The 17,479-nt window shown below is 40.2% G+C and overlaps 1 protein-coding gene across 3 annotated transcripts in view; it reads right to left on the bottom strand.

Moving 5' to 3' along the window:
- LRCH2 (leucine rich repeats and calponin homology domain containing 2) overlaps positions 1-17,479 on the bottom strand; it is a 104,016-nt gene that overhangs the window by 17,650 nt on the left and 68,887 nt on the right. For 2 of the 3 annotated variants that reach the window (XM_036306193.1, XM_036306192.1), the window contains exons 12-14: positions 14,207-14,272; positions 9,874-9,922; positions 9,679-9,795 (exon numbers count right to left, since the gene is read on the bottom strand). In XM_036306193.1, the coding sequence (XP_036162086.1) occupies positions 9,679-9,795; positions 9,874-9,922; positions 14,207-14,272 (232 nt within the window). The remainder of the gene's footprint in view (positions 1-9,678; positions 9,796-9,873; positions 9,923-14,206; positions 14,273-17,479) is intronic. The other variant, XM_036306194.1, reaches the window with a different exon arrangement.

The raw sequence follows: 17,479 nt of genomic DNA, 5'->3' as shown, positions 1-17,479 counted from the left end.
TGTACCTGGACCCTGACCCCCTCAAGATTTTCTCAGGAACGCTGACCATTCTCCAGTCCCAGGAACGGGATGGGCTGTGTGTAACATCATAGATTAGCCACCTTGTTTTTGGACTCTGAGCTCCTGAAGGCCGGACTATAGGCTCTACCCTTCCCTTTCCATGTTACACTTGTAGCTCGCACCTGCACTTAGCTATCTTCTCCCTCGTGTGTGTATATAACCAGTCAACTGGCAAGGGAGGGTCAGAGCTGAATTTCCAGGGTGACTGACTGCTCTCCCATACTGCTGGCAGTATTAGAATAAATGCTCATATATGATTCAACCCTGTCTCTGCTTAATTGGCTCAAGTGGTGACAGGCAGCCCAGACCCCTTGGTTGTCCGGTTACATAATTTGGCGACTCTGCCGGGACTTCCAGTGGGATTTCTTCTGAGGTAAGTACTGGAGATCCTGCTTGCTGGGGGAACTGGGGGGTTCCTGGGGCTGAAATTGGGACATTTTTACTTGCAACGCTGTCAGGAAGTTTCCTGTGGAGTCCACTGTCAGCTCCAGCAATCCTCGTCCTCCCACCTAAGTTGAATCAAGCATTTTTTGTAAGAAAGCAAGAGGAATCAAGTGTGCTTATATAGCACAAGAAGCATTGCTGCTTCTTGTCTGGGCTTCTTTGTAAGGAAGCATATACTGCGTAAGGCATGCATTTACTGGGTGAGCCTGATCAGGTCCTGGTGGCAAGAGACCTCCAGAGGTCCTTGTCTGGTCTCCGAGCCCTTAGTCTGTTCTGCTCTGGGAGGAGAGACTTTGCTCTGGTTCGGTGTTTTGTTTTGTTTTTTAAACGCAGGGCATTCTGAGGTTTCTGTGACTGGACAGACAAAGAGTATGGTCTAAAGCTCGTCTGTGGTTGTGCGCACCTGTAAATATTGAACATAGAGCGTCTCTGTTGATTGTTGCTTTGTGTCTCTTTGTTGTCTAATTTAATTTAAAGATGGGGCACATTCCTTGGCTGGGGGCTCCAGCTGCCAAACCCATGGCGGAGTTAGCAGGAACTTCCCAGCAGCTGCCAAGAGTTCTTTATCTCGGGTTACTCCCCGCTCTCCCTTTCTAGGCATCAGCCACCCATAACGCTTAGCTAGTAAGCGTTCTTGTCTTTCTGTAATATAACTTTGATTACAGGTGTTATTTTCTTTATCTTTTGGGGACTTGGTTTGCACTTCACTGTTTCATGAACATTGGGAATCCTGTCTAGGCTGTTTGGGCTTTGTGCCACTCAGACCTTGTGAAGGTCATTTGCTATGAAGGTTGGTATGAGATAAGATTGTAAGGCTAGTGTCCCAGTCCCTTCTTTTGAGAGTACTCATTTATTTATTTTAGAGATTGTTTTTGTTTCTGTTTTAAAGGGTGATAAGATCTCTTATATGCAAGATATCATGTTGTTACATCATAAGGATTCTACTCAGAAAAAAACAAACATATAGATATGGGAAATAACTCTTTTAAACCCCCCCCCCCCTAGCCTTTTCTCCAGCCTCCTAAAAGTTGTCAAGGTCATGTTATCTTTGTTACAAAATTTGCCAAGAAAATGCCTTGGGTAATAATTGACTTTAAAATCTCACAGTTGTTAAGACATAATGAATAGGTATAACTAAAATGAAGGGTTTTAATAAAGTGTTACAATCTATATATATATAAACGCCCAAGCGACCATTATGACTGGTCACTATGACACGCACTGACCACCAGGGGGCAGATGCTCAATGCAGGAGCTGTCTCCTGGTGGTCAGTGCACTCCCACAGCCAACCTCCTGCAGTCCCTCCACCTGGATGGCTGGCCCCGATTGGCCCCTATTGAGACTGGGCGAGATAGTCCCAATGGCCCCGATCACTGGCCAGGCCAAGGGACCCCACCCATGCACGAATTCGTGCACCAGGCCTCTAGTATAATTATATTTATCTAAATATAGTTGTCCAAAGTCTTTAGTAACTTAGGTAGCTTAAAACTTTAGAGTCTTGCTGATTTAAATAATAAAAAATTATTAAATATCTAGGTATTTTGAAATAACAGGATACTGAAATATTAATTGATCTGAGTTTGCCTACTTTGGGCTTCTTATTGCAGAGAAGCTGGAGAATGGACTTAAATGTATTAATGAATATATCATACATTTTATTTGAAATATATCTCTTAAAAATGTGAATGTATTGCCAATTTGAGAAATGTTAATTACTTGTCACCTAAGATTTTTTTCTAAAAGTTAAGAATTCTAAATAATTGAAAAGAAGTTACATAGTTTTGATAATAGAAGGAATGAGGTATGAAGATGAATTTTAAAGAAAAAAAGAAAGTAGGTTATTCTAAAACTGGTTATTTCTAAATGGGTACAAAGGTTTGTGGAAAATCACAGAAGGGTTGTGAAGAGAAATCTTAAAAGGAAATTCTTAAAAGGAAATTATAGGTATACTGAATCATACATCTAAAGTAAACTAATACAAAATTTGTTTGGTTCTTTTCCAGTCTGTTAAAAGGGAAGGGTCCCATGTGAATTGCATTGTAATTAAATCTATAACTGTGTCATTTAAAATTATTTTGTCATTTACAGACAGTCATTGTTTTACTCTGATACATTTACAAAAATGTTACATCTTCTGAAAGATCCATGGAAAAGAATCTGATTTATCGTAAGCTACATATCTTGGAGAATAAACTTTCAGATCATCCCCTCGAACTGGATGAAAATTATTAGAACTCTATAGAGTATCTGGATTTATATAAACACTGGCAAGAAAAATCAGGAAAAAAGAATTTGACTATAGGACTGAATGAATTAAAAATAATTATAGCTTTTATAATTTTTTGAAAGTATTACTGATTTTTAATCTTCTTGTTTTCCAGACATAAGAAAACTTGTTTCTTTTCGTAAAGCACTTTAATAAATTATACTTTCATAAGCAATATTGAGGCATTTATATTTTTCTCCCTACCTGATTTGGAAACTCTCAATGAGTATTATTGTTCTCATGGCAATGTGTTTGTTTGCATAAATCCAATAAGAATCTGTTTTCTTCATAACAGGACACAAGGCAGTTTCCAATTGTGGTTTTATTAACCAGCACTCTGCTAGAATGTCATGTCTGAGAGAGACATCCTGGGACTCTGGATGTCACCAGAAAGCTCTAAGGAATGAAGACTGACTTTGAAGCCGATAAGCCCCTTAGATAAATAGCCTGGCACCCTGCTTGGTCACATGGTTCATGGCAATCTTTCCAGGTAAGGAATGAAGGTTACTTTCCTGATAGCAAGAAGGAACCTCAAGACACCTGTGGGGACCTCAACAACTTGAGGAATTTACCCAACCCTATCGGTATTGCAGGCAAAGTCTGATGGCAACTGTGCAGCTTGGCTTTTTTGCCCTGAGAGTTAACTTTGTGAGATCCCACAAAGCAGATTTTAAAAGCCTATATAATCAATTGCCATTCCTGTTGTGTTTATGCAAATTAATCAGGCCAAACTGGAACTCAACTTAATACAGTAAACAGATTAGTCTTGATTTGGCTCTTTGATGAAAATGAGAGTAATCTTAGGGAGAAAAATTGTGTTTCAATGGAAACCATAATACCCAATTGTAGGTAATGAACTCCAATGCAGTTAACTGTCTTCAAAGTTTTTTTTTTTAAATATATATTTTATTGATTTTTTACAGAGAGAAATAGAAGGGGATAGAGAGTTTGAAACATCGCTGAGAGAGAAATATCGATCAGCTGCCTCCTGCACACCCCCTCCTAGGGATGTGCCCACAACCAAGGTACATGCCCTTGACCGGAATCGAACCTGGGACCCTTCAATCCGCAGGCTGACGCTCTATCCACTGAGCCAAACCGGTTAGGGCTTCAAAGTTTTTTTTCAGGTTTGTCTGTGTATGCCATACAGACCTCAGCACCTGATGACATCACCAGAGATGTTCTAACAGTAATCTATCAGATTGTCACTGTGTGATTTCATTCCAGCAGAAGCCTTACATCTGGAAATCTTTTCAACTGGTTTATGATTTACTGTATACATGAACCCTTATGTTTTGTGTTCTTCTGTTTCATAGAATGTATGCTTATGTCCCTGCTTAACTAACTGATTACTCAAATAGTATGGGCCTCACTGTAGAAGCCATCTGCATCACTGTGTCCTAAAAATAAGACTCAACAGTTTGGACTCATAAATAAGTCAATGAAACATGAATGGTCTATTGGCCTCACTTAAAATTACTTTCCCCTTTTTTGGCTCCCTTTTTCACTTGTCAGACAGGGAGGACTTCAGGATTCTACCACCCATCAACAGGAAGTAGTAAAGAGATCCGACGCTCCTTTTCCCTAAAAGAATCCAGAGCCAAAATCCATAAAGGAAAATTTAATAGGCCAGGACTGATACAGTTCAACAAGACATTTTCCATATAAAACTAATCTCATAGATATGAGATGATAACACTAACAGGGGGGAAATGAGAGTGAGGAAGGACATGCAATGAGAATAGAGCCACAGGTGTCTAATAATTAATAAGAAGTTTTCTTACAGACCCTGGGAAAATGGAGGATGAAACAAGGCAGTAGAAAGATAAGATGCCTCAATGGGTCCATTACTCCAAAAAGAAATACATTTTTGAGCACAGACCAAGGACATGACACACTTTGATCTGGTTGCTGCACCTGGACCTTGACCCCCTCCAGGAGTTTTTTTTCAGGAACGCTGACCATTCTCCAGTCCCAGGAATGGGCTGAGCTGTTTGTAACATCATAGAAGATTAGCCACCTTGTTTTGGTACTCTGAGCTCCTGAAAGCTGGACTGCAGAGTCTACCCTCCCCTTTCCATGTTACACTTGTAGCTCGCAGCTGCGCATAGCTATCTTCTCCCTCTTGTGTGTATATAACCAGTTAGCTGGCAAGGGAAGGTCAAAGAAGATCTTTGCGGGTGACCTACTGCTCTCCCATACTGTTGGCATTATTGGAATAAACGCTCATATATGATTCAACCCTGTCTCTGCTTAATTGGCTCAAGTGGTGACAGACAGCCCAAGACCTCTTGGTTGTCCAGTTACAACAACAGTAATGAGATACATTTCAAGGCAAATATAAGTGACATTTCAAGAAATCAAATAATCCTTAAAAGTAACTAAGTATAGTTAGTCTAACGTTCTTTAACTTTTTTGGTTTAAAAGTCAATTGTCAAATACATTCAGAAAATTCATGTGCTATCATTTTTATAAGAAATTAAAGCTATTCATTTATATGAAAAATAATTTATAAAGAGGTTTGATTTTCATATTTTATTGTGTATCTTATTAAAACAATATGAATTCATTTCTGTAAAAGATTTTAAAATAAAGTAATGTCTTTCTTAGATTAGCTTTACTTTGAGAAATGCAGTGATTTTATTTTGGCAACAAGGGCAATAAATTGTATTTACTAGAGTAGTACATGACAGTAGCCAGGGAGTCTGAAAGAGTTAATGTGACACTCCTACAGTGATTTACTTACTCATATAATCTGACCAACTTTAACTTTTTGCTCACATAATCTGGCCAATATGTTGAAACATTTTTTACCTAGTTTCAGGGGCTTCTCTAAAAAACATACTACTCAAAATTACTCTTGGCAACTAGAAGTGATAATTGAGCGACACACACACACACACTTTTAATAAATATACTGAATAACAGCACCATAAATAATTTACCATGTAATACAAAGAAATCCCATGGCTCAGTCATTTATATGCACTAAGCAAAAACTGCACAAAGCTCTGTATGTTTCATAACATAGCAAAGCAAAAGACCATTCCTAAGCGACCTCAGTGATAATTTGATATAAATCTCTGTAGTAGCATATTTTAATATTTAATTAACTATAAATCCAGATTTATTTCAGTAATTTATCTTATGAATAACCCTTTGGATTATCAAAAGATAGGTAATTAAGAGAACTTGTTTTTGAAAGAAAGACACTTCATGGAAATCAATGATATTTTTATTAGATTATTACAGTTAAATGCTTCAATGATATTTTAATCATGAAAATACTGGACATTCTGAATAATGGTTTATACTTAACTTAGAGAGTAGTATCTCAACTTTATAATTATTTTTACATTTTAGGAAATAATAGTTCAATTTTGTTCAAGTGTCCTAACACTGACATCTTCTGACTACTGAGGAGAACTACAGATCTCAAAATATTTCCCAGTGACTGAAGCTTACCTTTGTATGGAAGAAATAAGCATTTGTTGAATAATGATTATGTAATGGACATTTCAAAGATTATTTTATTTGATCTCTTAGCAACTTATAAAATAGCAATATTATAGGACAGTGGTTCTCAACCTTCTGGCCCTTTAAATACAGTTCCTCATATTGTGACCCAACCATAAAATTATTTTCATTGCTACCTCATAACTGTAATGTTGCTACTGTTATGAATCATAATGTAAATATCTGATATGCAGGATGGTCTTAGGCAACCCCTGTGAAAGGGTCCTTCAACCACCAAAGGGGTCGTGACCCACAGGTTGAGAACCGGTTATAGGAGGTATGTTTAAGCCATCCTATCTAATAAAAGACAAAAAGGATAATTAACCATACCTCTGCGACGCTTCCCATGGGCTAATCAGCAAGATATGCAAATTAACTGCCAACAAAGATGGCGGCTGGCAACCATGCAGCTGAAGCGAGAATGAGGTTTGCTTGCTCCAGCGATGGAGGAAGCCAAGGTTCCCAGCCTGCCGCAGCCCAGCTCTGAGCTCCAGATGCAACAATGTTTCAATTATAGAAGCTAAACAAACCCCAGATACCTGCTTTCAGCCGGCCGTGGCCTCAGAGCTGGGAGCGCCAGTGACAGCAACAGAGTTTCAATTATAGAAGGTAAATAAATCCCAGAATAAAAAAAAAGAAAAAAAGGAGAGGCTGGAAGCTTCAGTCGCAGGCCAGCCTGAACACGGCCCTCATCCTCTCACCCAGACTGGCCAGGCACCCCAGCAGGGACCCCCACCCTGAAGGGGGTGTGGCCAGCCTGAAAACAGCCATCAGCCCCTCATCCAGGCTGGCCAGGCACCCCAGTGGGAACCCCCACCCTGAAGGGTGTGTGACCAGCTGCAAACAGCCATCAGCCCCTCACCCAGGCTGGCCAGGCACCCAAGTGGGACCCCTACCCTGATCCAGGACACCCTTCAATGCAAACCAGCTGGCCTCCACCCATGCACCAGGCCTCTATCCTATATAGTAAAAGGATAATATGCAAACTGACCCTAACAGCAGAAAGACTGGGAATGACTGGTCACTATGACACACACTGGCCACCAGGGGACAGACGCTCAATGCAGGAGCTGACCTCTGGTGGTCAGTGCGCTCCCACAGGGGGAACTCTGCTCAGCCACAAGCCAGGCTAATGGCTGCCAGTACAGCGGTGGTGGTGGGAGCCTCTCCTGCCTCCTCAGCAGCGCTAAGGATGTCTGACTGCAGCTTAGGTCTGCTCCCCGCTGGCTAGTTGACATCCCCCGAGGGCTGCCAGGCTGCCAAAGGGATGTCTGATTTCCATCTTAGGCCCAATCCCCCAGGGAGCAGGCCTAAGCCAGCAAGTGGTCATCCCCTGAGGCGTCCCAGACTGTGAGAGGACACAGGCTGGGCAGAGGGACCCCCCCCCCCCCCGCCCGAGTGCACAAATTTTTGTGCACCGGGCCTCTAGTAGAAAATAAAGTACTTAGTTAATCAAATTATTGTTTAAAGGGTCACTAAAACCTCTATTAAGACTTTATTGAGAAGTTCACCTGTAAAATATTTTTAAAACAATAAAATGCATTGATTTGAAAGTGTTTATTCATTGTTATTAAGCTATCTACATTAAGTAAACAGGCAGCATAGCATACAATGGGTTCAAATCATGACTTAGATGCTTATTAGCTAAGTGACCGGAACATCGCCTCTCTGTGTCTTAACTTCCCCATCTGTAAAATAAAACTGATAATAATTGTCTTATTTAATAGGGTTGTTAGGAAGATTATATAGGTCAGTATTTTTAAAATACTTAGTGTCTAGTACTTAAGTGTTTTGATAAATAGAATGCTTTTATTATACCAGTAGATTAAATAAATATAGTAAAATCTCTTTTATTAGTTAGAAATACTAAAATTTGCCCCACATCATCAGTCATTCATTAAGTCTTATCTATTACATTTTATTGAATGCCTCTGTTCAAAGCTCCATAAGCTAAAAGAGAGGACTTTAAAATAAATGCCAATATATAAATATAACTACAGATCTGTAAAAGGTTGGGTTAAATAGATTTCACCATTACTGAACAGGGTTCTGCTTAGAATGTCTTTCCCTCTTCCCTATGTATTATTTCTTCATTATCTCTCACATTGACCAGGTAACATGAAGCTCATTAAAAATATTCAGCAATTATTTGCTGAAGGATGAAATTTATCACTGAGCCACACTTGCTGGGCAATTATTATTATTAAATAAAAATTAGGTTATGGGAAACAGAAAAGGTGAACAAAGACAACAGAATTTGTTATTCATGGGTGAGAAGCTTGTTTGAACTGTTCATTTGAGTCAGAAATTCCAATAATGGATTCTAACTTGCACTAAAGATTATTCCAATTCCAATGACTGGCATCTGCAAATTAGCAGACTAAACCACAAATAGATAATATGACAATATTTACAAATGTCTACACAGTAAAATTACATTAAAACTATGCTAACTAAAAATTTGGGATACACAGACATCAGGGGGGTGAAGGCATGAACTTGAGTGGGGTGGGGGGAGATTGGGGGGAATAAGGACACATATGTAATACCTTAATCAATAAAGAGAAAAAAAAATTTTTGGAATAATCAAGATGGTCTAAGCTTTTAATTTAAAGGATCACCTTAAGAAATCTACTAATGTAATAAGAATAGAAGAAAATGGCAGGGGAAACACTTTTAATCATTTTTTAGAACCACATAAATAGCATGTATTTACATAGAAACAATTAAATGTTAATTGCAAATACATGCTATTTATTGAAACAAATCCAAGAATTGACCTTCTTGGGGCAATTCTTTTAAAACATCTACACTAATAAAAGAGAAAGATGCAAATTGACTGTACCTTCGTGACACCCACTAGCCAATCAGGAGTGAGTATGCAAATGAACCCAAGAAAGATGGTAGGTTAATTTGCATATGCAGGCGCCAAGTGGCCAGGGGCGGGGTGGGACGCAGGCGTTCCCCACCACCCCAGCTGCTCCGGGCCTCTGGGCAGCGTGGGAAGGCAAAAAGGCAGCTCCAGCCAGAGCGAAGGCAGTGCCGGCAGCCAGGGGGAGAAAGGCCCATTCTTGCATGAATCTTCGTGCATTGGGCCTCTAGTTACTACATATTGCTACAACCAGCAGTGTAAAACATTACATTTTTCTTGTAAAGAATTTGACAAACCACAATTCAGATTGATCTACTCATTCTTAATTATTTTGAATTACTGAAATATTATGGATATAACTGGACCATGTTATCTGTATCACATACATGTAGAAAATTAAGATAAAATGACACATTTAATATATTGTAACCAGAGTTACATTCTACCTTATTAGCATAAAACAAAACTGATAAGATCAAAACTAATTACAAAGTAAATTTTACAACTTTAAGAAAGTACCTTGAAATATTCTTTTCTAATCTGTTTGCTCCGCCTCCTTTCTTCACTCTGCCAGATTATAGGTTGAGATTCTGGCCACGGTTGTTCATCTGTTTGATCCTTCTGATTTTCTAAGGGCTGTAATAAGATAATTGCTTTTAACTAAGTAAATAAGAACAAAATAATAGATATTATAATAATTTCATTTCCTCTTACCTGCCATGTGAGTGGTGATAATGGTGAATTAACTTCATCTGCTGAGACACTAAAAAATTAAAGATGCCTTAATATGTTAAAATATTTAGAATTACCCTTAGGTATACATTATGAATATGATATTATACACAGGATCTTAGCCAAAAGGCCGAGAAGTAATGCATATGATTTTATAAAATTGTCTTTTCTTTTCTACCAGAAATCTAAAGAATTTACTCATGCCTATGCTTTGAACTAATAATATAAAACAAAGTTGACAAAAACACATTTACTTCCCCTATTATAATCCTTAAAAAAAAACATCAAAATGGGCCTACTTAATGTCACCCTAAGCATAGGACTACTCTTAGGACTTTTCTGAGGTCAGAAGAAATATAGTATCTAGAGACATAAAAAGAACATATAATATTTATTATATCAAAATTATTACCCAAAACTACAAAAAGAAAATCAAGTAATATTTTTGGTTATTGAATTACTGATTATGAGCCTGTAACATTTCATTCTGAAACATAGGGCAATGGTAGAAATTCTTTTTATCTAGTTTATTTGTGGAGTAAGGTAAACTTCATGGAATTGCTAGATAGCAGATTTGAACAAGGAATTCCTTTAGAAAAAAATACACAAATGCCTACTAGTATTATTCAACACTGTTATGAAACTTCTGTACAGGACAGTAAGAAAAGAACATTTAAAAATTAGAAAGAAACAAATTTCCAAAATTTATAGAAAATGTAATTGCTTAAGGGGGAAAAATATAAAAAGTCTATTATTAACAGAAGTTATTGAAAAATATACAAAAGTTAAGAGCTTTCCTATATGTTAATTATAACAAGTTATCCTATATAATAAAGGGCTAATATGCAAATTGACCAAACGGCGGAACAACCGGTCGCTATGACGTGCACTGACCACTGGGAGGCAGATGGTCAATGCAAGAGCTGCCCCCTGGTGGTCAGTGCACTCCCACAAGGGGAGCGTTGCTCAGTCAGAAGCTGGGCTCATGGCTGGCAAACGCAGCAGCAGTGGTGGTAGCCTCTCCTGCCTCTGCAGCAGTGCTAAGGGTGTCCGACTGTGGGGAGCAGGCCTAAGTTGTCAGTTGGAAATGCCCCAAGGGCTCCCGGACTACAAGAGGGCACAGGCTGGGCTGAGGGACTGCCCCCAAGTGCACAAATGTTGTGCACCGGGCCTCTAGTAATATATATTAGAAAACACCTCATTTATAAAGGAAAGGAAAAGTAGAAGATACCTAGGGAAAAAACTTAACTAGACATGCACAAGGCCCGCATGGAAAAATTACAATTGTCTAGTAAGGAACTTTAGTCACTGGGAAGTTCTTGGACAGAAAGACTAAATATTATAGATATAACCTCTCCTTCAAACTGATAGCTGAAATGAACTACAATAATAATTTTTAGAAATACAAGAAGTAGTTTTGAGCTTGTTTTGGAAATCTGATAAAAGAGTTACAAAGTTCATTTGGAAGAATGGATGACCAAGAAAAGTTATATAATAAAGGGACTTATCTACTAGGAAGTTACATATATTCTATTAAATTACAGAAATACATTAGTACTAGCTTTAGCATCTATAGATTTTTCAGTGGAGCAGACATAGAGGACCACAACTAGAACAACTTATGATAAAAATGAAATTTAAAAGCATTGTGGAAATGATGGATTATGTAACAAAGTGATGAGACAACTGGTTAACCAATGATAAAATACTGAAAGAAAAAAAAAGGGGGAAGGAGAAAAGGGAGTGAGAAAAAGGAGACAGGAAGGGAGGGAGAAAGGAAAAAACTAGATTTCTAACATCATATCAAATACCAAAATCAATGGACTGAAAGATTTAAATATAACTAAAGATAAAATCACATAAATATCTGAAAAATTGTTGGAGTGGAGAGGGCATATGGGAAAAACAATTAAAACTAAATACTGACTAATTACATAAAATGTAAAAATTAGATTTTGCATTTATTTAGCCAACATAGAATAAACAGTGAACAGATTTATACCCTGATGAAAACAATAAAAGAACAGACAAAATATATAAAATTATACTTTTCAAGACATTAAATATTAGGCCAAAAAAAAGACATCTATCCCTTAGACATTGGTAACAAACAAGACAAGCCTCACAATTGAGTCAGACTGTTGCAGGAAAAGAGAATTTTTAGGCCACAGGCCAAAGTGGGGGAACCAAGGTGGGGCCTGTGGGGTTCCCTGAATTGAGGAAGCAAAGCTAGGAGCCAGGGAGAAAAAGGTGGATGGAGTTAACAGGACAAAGTAACAAAGACAAGAACAATACACACATTAAAAACTTAAGAGCTCTACAGAGGCATCTAAACTTGGGTATGAAAAGTCATCTAATGCTTGAACTGAATTCTGAAAGCCTACTAGTAAGTGAAAAAGGGAAGAAGAAAGGGTAATCCCAACAGAGAGACCAGGATACAAAACAGATGTGAAACTGTGCCAGAATAAAGAAAAGAATATTGCCTGGCGGCGTGGCTCCATGGTTGAGCATCAACCTAAGAACCAGTAGGTCATGGTTAGATTCCAGGTCAGGGAATATGCCAGGGTTGCAGGCTCAATCCCCAGTAGGGGGCGTGCAGGAGGCAGCTGATCAATAATCAATTGATGTTTCTATCTCTCTCTTCCTCTCCCTTCCTCTCTGAAATCAAAAAATATATACTTTAAAAATAAAATAGTATTATTGTTCCTAACTGCAGAGGTGCCAGTGGAAGAGTTCATGAGATGAAGCTCTGAAGGTAGGCAGAAACTCACTTCAATCTTATGGGTTAAGCCAAACACTTTAAGCTTTATCCTAAAAGTTAGAAAGAACTATTAGAAACTAATAAATGGGAGTCGTATAGTCAGATTTGTGTCTAAGAACCATCACTCTTATATCAGTGCAGAATACAGATTTAAAGGTAGGCAAAACTGAAGATAGGAGGTATGCTGGAGGCTGTTGCAATAATCCAGGTGGGAAAAAGTAGGGCCTGAACTAACACAATTGCAATGGAGAGGTTGAAATAGATGCTGGTAATGTTAAAAATCTATAATTTTCTGTGACTAACTGGACAAGGAGGGGTGCATAAAAGAGATGAATGAATGCCCTAACCGGTTTGGCTCAGTGGATACAGCATTGGCCTGTGGACTCAAGGGTCCCAGGTTCGATTCCGTCAAGGGCATGTACCTCGGTTGTGGGCACATACCCAGTGGGGAGTGCGCAGGAGTCAGCTGATTGATGTTTCTCTGTCATCAATGTTTCTGACTCTCTCTCTATCCCTCTCCCTTCCTCTCTGTAAAATATATTTAAAAAAAGAGAGAGAGATGAATGTCTGATGATTCCAAAGTTGCTGACTTGAGTGATTATATAATGGTACGTTCACTCAGGCACAATATATAGGAGAAAAGGTAGGTTTGGGGAAAATAAGTAAAATTTGGACTGTGAGGTAGATTGAAAAAGACATCAGTGGGATGAGAAGATCTGAAGGAAGCAAAGTATTCTTAGTACCATGTTAACAAGAGTGTGGTTAAAACCACACTAGGGATTATTGAGCCAGAAAACTGGGTTTGAAACCTCACTGTACCACTTATTAGCTGTGTGACCTTGAACAAGTTATGATAATTTCTGAATCTCAGTCTTCTTATAAAATTGGAAGGACAATAATAACAAAGTCATAGAGTTATTGATTAGGATTGAGTGAGAATACATTTAAAGCACTCAGAAGAGTTATGCATATAACAAGCATTCAACAAATGTTAATTCTCTCAGTGTATACATCTATATCCCACCCACAGCCTTGGTCCTTTCCACTCCCATAGGAATGACCCTGAAGTTGAGTCTAATGCAAATTTTCTAACCACCAAAAAGAATGAACAGAAACTTTGAAGGTATCTATTTCTCTGGAATTAATATATGTGGACTTAGAACATGTATTCATACAGAAGAACTTAGTAAAACCCAATTGCAAAGGAAAAAAAGTAAATAACATACAGAATAAACACAATCAATGATGAAGAAACACATTATTCCTGGCAGTAATAGTAATATACTAAATGTTTGCTGAAATAGTAAATGAATGATTCTATCATCAAGACAAAATGCATATATGAGCACAAAAGGAGATCAAATCAGCATTTTTTCAATTTGCTTATACCAGAAGTAAATTTAACTCATGCTGCAACACTTTCCCTCTTTCAACTATCTAGTTATATTAATTCAATATCAATAATTATTTAATTAAAATCCACAAACGGGAAATCACTGTCAGAGTATCAAGTCTCATAAAATATTAAATATGAGAACTAAAATAATTTTATACCTCTTTTCGCATTCCACATTTTCTTTTGTCTTGTTTCTTGTAACAGAAGTTGAATGATTAAGAATCCTAGAATTAAAATTAACACATTAGGCCGGCTGGCCTGGCTCGGTGGTTGAGCATCAACCTATGAACCAGGAGGTCACAGTTTGATTCTTGGTCAGGACACATGTCCGGGATGCGGGCTTGATCCTCAGTGTGAGACGCACAGGAGGAGGCCGATCAATGATTCTCTCTCATCACTGATGTTTCTGTCTCTCTCTCTCTCCTCCTCTCCGAAATCAATAAAAATGTATTTTAAAAAGTTAACACGTTAATTCCAAAACATATTAAAAAGAATAGTATATACATAATATAAAAGATCTCCATAATAAGCTGCATCTGTTCCATGAAATTTTTTTGCTAGAAAACAATATTTAAGTATTATTTAGATCAGATGCCCATAAGTGCACTGGCTATTATGAAGGAATGAAGCTCACCAACTCTTCCATCCATCTTCTTTTATAAACCCACTAGAGCGCAGTGGTTCTCTACCTTCCTAATGCCGCGACCCTTTAATACAGTTCTTCATGTTGTGGTGACCCCCAACCATAAAATCATTTTCGTTGCTACTTCATAACTGTAATTTTGCTACTGTTATGAATCGCAATGTAAATATCTGATATGCAGGATGTATTTTCATTGTTACAAATTGAACATAATTAAAGCATAGTGATTAATCACAAAAACAATATGTAATTATATATGGTTTTTTCAATGGTCTTAGGCGACCCCTGTGAAAGGGTCATTCGACCCCTAAAGGGGTCACGACTCACAGGTTGAGAACTGCTGCACTAGAGGCCCAGTGCACAAATTCATGCTCAGGTGGGGTCCCTTGGCCTGGCCAGTTATCAGGGCTGATGGGGGGTGGGGGGTGGGGAGGTTGGCTGTGGGAGCGCACTGACCACCATGGGGCGGTTCTTGTGTTGAGTGTCTGCCCCCTGGTGGTCAGCACACATCATAGCAACCAGTCGTTCGGTTGTTTGGTCGTTCAGTCACTTAGGCTTTTATATATAGAGATTTTCAAGGCTTGGATATTTTCTAGGCATGCCACTAGTGTCCTGTGCCTATCTAACTTTTGGCTAAGACAGACAATAAAGAGATGCACATGGTTTAGGTAACATTAAGACTGAATTAGTTTTCCCAGCACAGTAAATTATAGGGTTATATTGATGTAATCCATCATCATTTTGCCAAAAGCAAAAAAAACCCTTAATTCTAACTACAAAACCAGTACCAAAGTTAAATTATCTGGGGGAAAAAACCCACAACTTAATCACATTTTTTAATAACCAAATGAAACAGTATTCAAAGAAAACCAAAAATGAAGAAAAATAAAGAATAATAAACTATTGTAGGAGAGAACTGTTTGTCCATAATTTTATATAATTCTAAGTATTAATTTCAAAGTCAAAACTAAAGATTTATTATCTTTCTTTAGTATAAATAACCTATTTAAGAGTTCCTAATATTTATTTGTTATACATATAAATGTACCTAAATTTTCTATTTTAAAGTTTAGTTTTATAAGGAATAAACTATCTGTGCACTGGTAGGGTCCCTCAGCCTGGCCTGTCGGAATCGGGCCAAAACCAGAAGTCTGACATCCCACAAGGGGTCCCGGATTGTGAGAGGGCGTAGGCCAGACCAAGGGACCCCACTGGTGCACAAATCCATGCCCCAGGCCTCTAGTATGCATATAAGATCTTTGGTTAATCTCTTCCCACCCTCCCACCAGTCTGTTCCATGTTTCCATGCCTGTGAATTGAGCATCTGCACCTTGGTGGTCAGTGTGCGTCATAGCTACCAGTCAAACAGTTGAACGGTGGTTCGGTTGCTTAAGCTTTTATATATATACTAGAGGCCCAGTGCACAAAAATTTGTGCACTCGGGGGGGAGGGAGGGGGAGTCCCTCAGCCCGGCTTGTGCCCTCTCGCAGTCTGGGACCCCTCGGGAGATAACGACCTGCTGGCTTAGGCCTCTCCCGGGTGGCAGAGGGCAGGCCCAATACCTAGGTGCAGCCCCTGGTCAGGCTCAGAGCAGGGCCGATTGGGGAGTTGGGGCGCCGCCCCGTCATGCACAGAACAGGGTGGATCGGGAGGTTGCGATGCCACCCTCAGTCACGCTCAGGGTAGGGCCGACTGGGGGGTTGGGGCACCGCCCCCTGTCACACTCAAGGCAGGGTCAATGGGCAGGTTGCAGCGCCACCCCCTGTCATGCACAGAGCAGGGCCAATCAGGGGGGTTGGGGTCCCGTACCCTGTCACGCAGAGAACAGGGTCAATCAGGGGGTTGGGGAGCTCCCCCCTGTCACGCACAGAGCAGGGCTGATCAGGGGGTTGAGGAGCTCCCCCCTGTCACTCACAGAGTAGGGCCGATAGGGGAGTTGGGGCACCGCCCCCTGTCACACACAGAGCAGGGCAGATCAGGGGGTTGGTGCACTGCCCTCTATCACCCACAGAGCAGGGCTGACAGGGAGTTGGGGCACTGCTGCCACTGTCATACTCAGGGCAGGGCCGATGGGGAGGTTATGGCTCTACCCCATCACACACAGAGCAGGGCCCATGGAGGGGGGTTGCGGCGCCACCCTCTATCACCCACAGAGCAGGGCCGATCAGGGGGTTGGGGCACCGCAGCCTGTCACACACAGAGCCGCAGGGCGATCAGGGGGTTGAGGAGCTCCCCCCGATCAGGCACAGAGCAGGGCTGATCAGGGGGTTGCGGCGCCTTCTCCTTTCACGAACAGAGCAGGGCGGATAGGGAGACTGTGGCCCCGCTCCCTGTCACACACAGAGCCGCAGGGCGATCAGGGGGTTTGGGTGCTGCCCGCTGTCACGCTGATCCTGGTGCCAGGAGGCCTCTCGACTCCTCTGATCCCGGTGCTGGGAGGCATATTACCCTTTTACTATATAGGATAGAGGCCTGGTGCATGGGTGGGGGCTGTCTGGTTTGCCCTGAAGGGTGTCCTGGATCAGGGTGGGGGTCCCCACTGGGGTGCCTGGCCAGCCTGGATGAGGGGCTGATGGCTGTTTGCAGCTGGTCACACACCCTTCAGTGTGGGGGTCCCCACTGCGGTGCCTGGCCAGTCTGGGTGAGGGGCTGAGGGCTGTTTTTAGGCTGGCGGGTGACTGAAGCTTCCAACTGCACCTTTTATTCTTTTTTTTTTATTCTGGGCCAGCTTTAGCTCTGGCTCCAGCTCTGAGCCCTCTGTTGTTGAAAGCAGGTATCTGGTTTTTTT

This window comes from Myotis myotis, unplaced genomic scaffold, assembly GCF_014108235.1.
Source record: "Myotis myotis isolate mMyoMyo1 unplaced genomic scaffold, mMyoMyo1.p scaffold_m19_p_4, whole genome shotgun sequence".
Lineage (NCBI taxonomy): Eukaryota > Metazoa > Chordata > Mammalia > Chiroptera > Vespertilionidae > Myotis > Myotis myotis.
The sequence above is the reverse complement of the archived record's forward strand: the minus strand, read 5'-3'. Positions and strand labels throughout refer to the sequence as shown.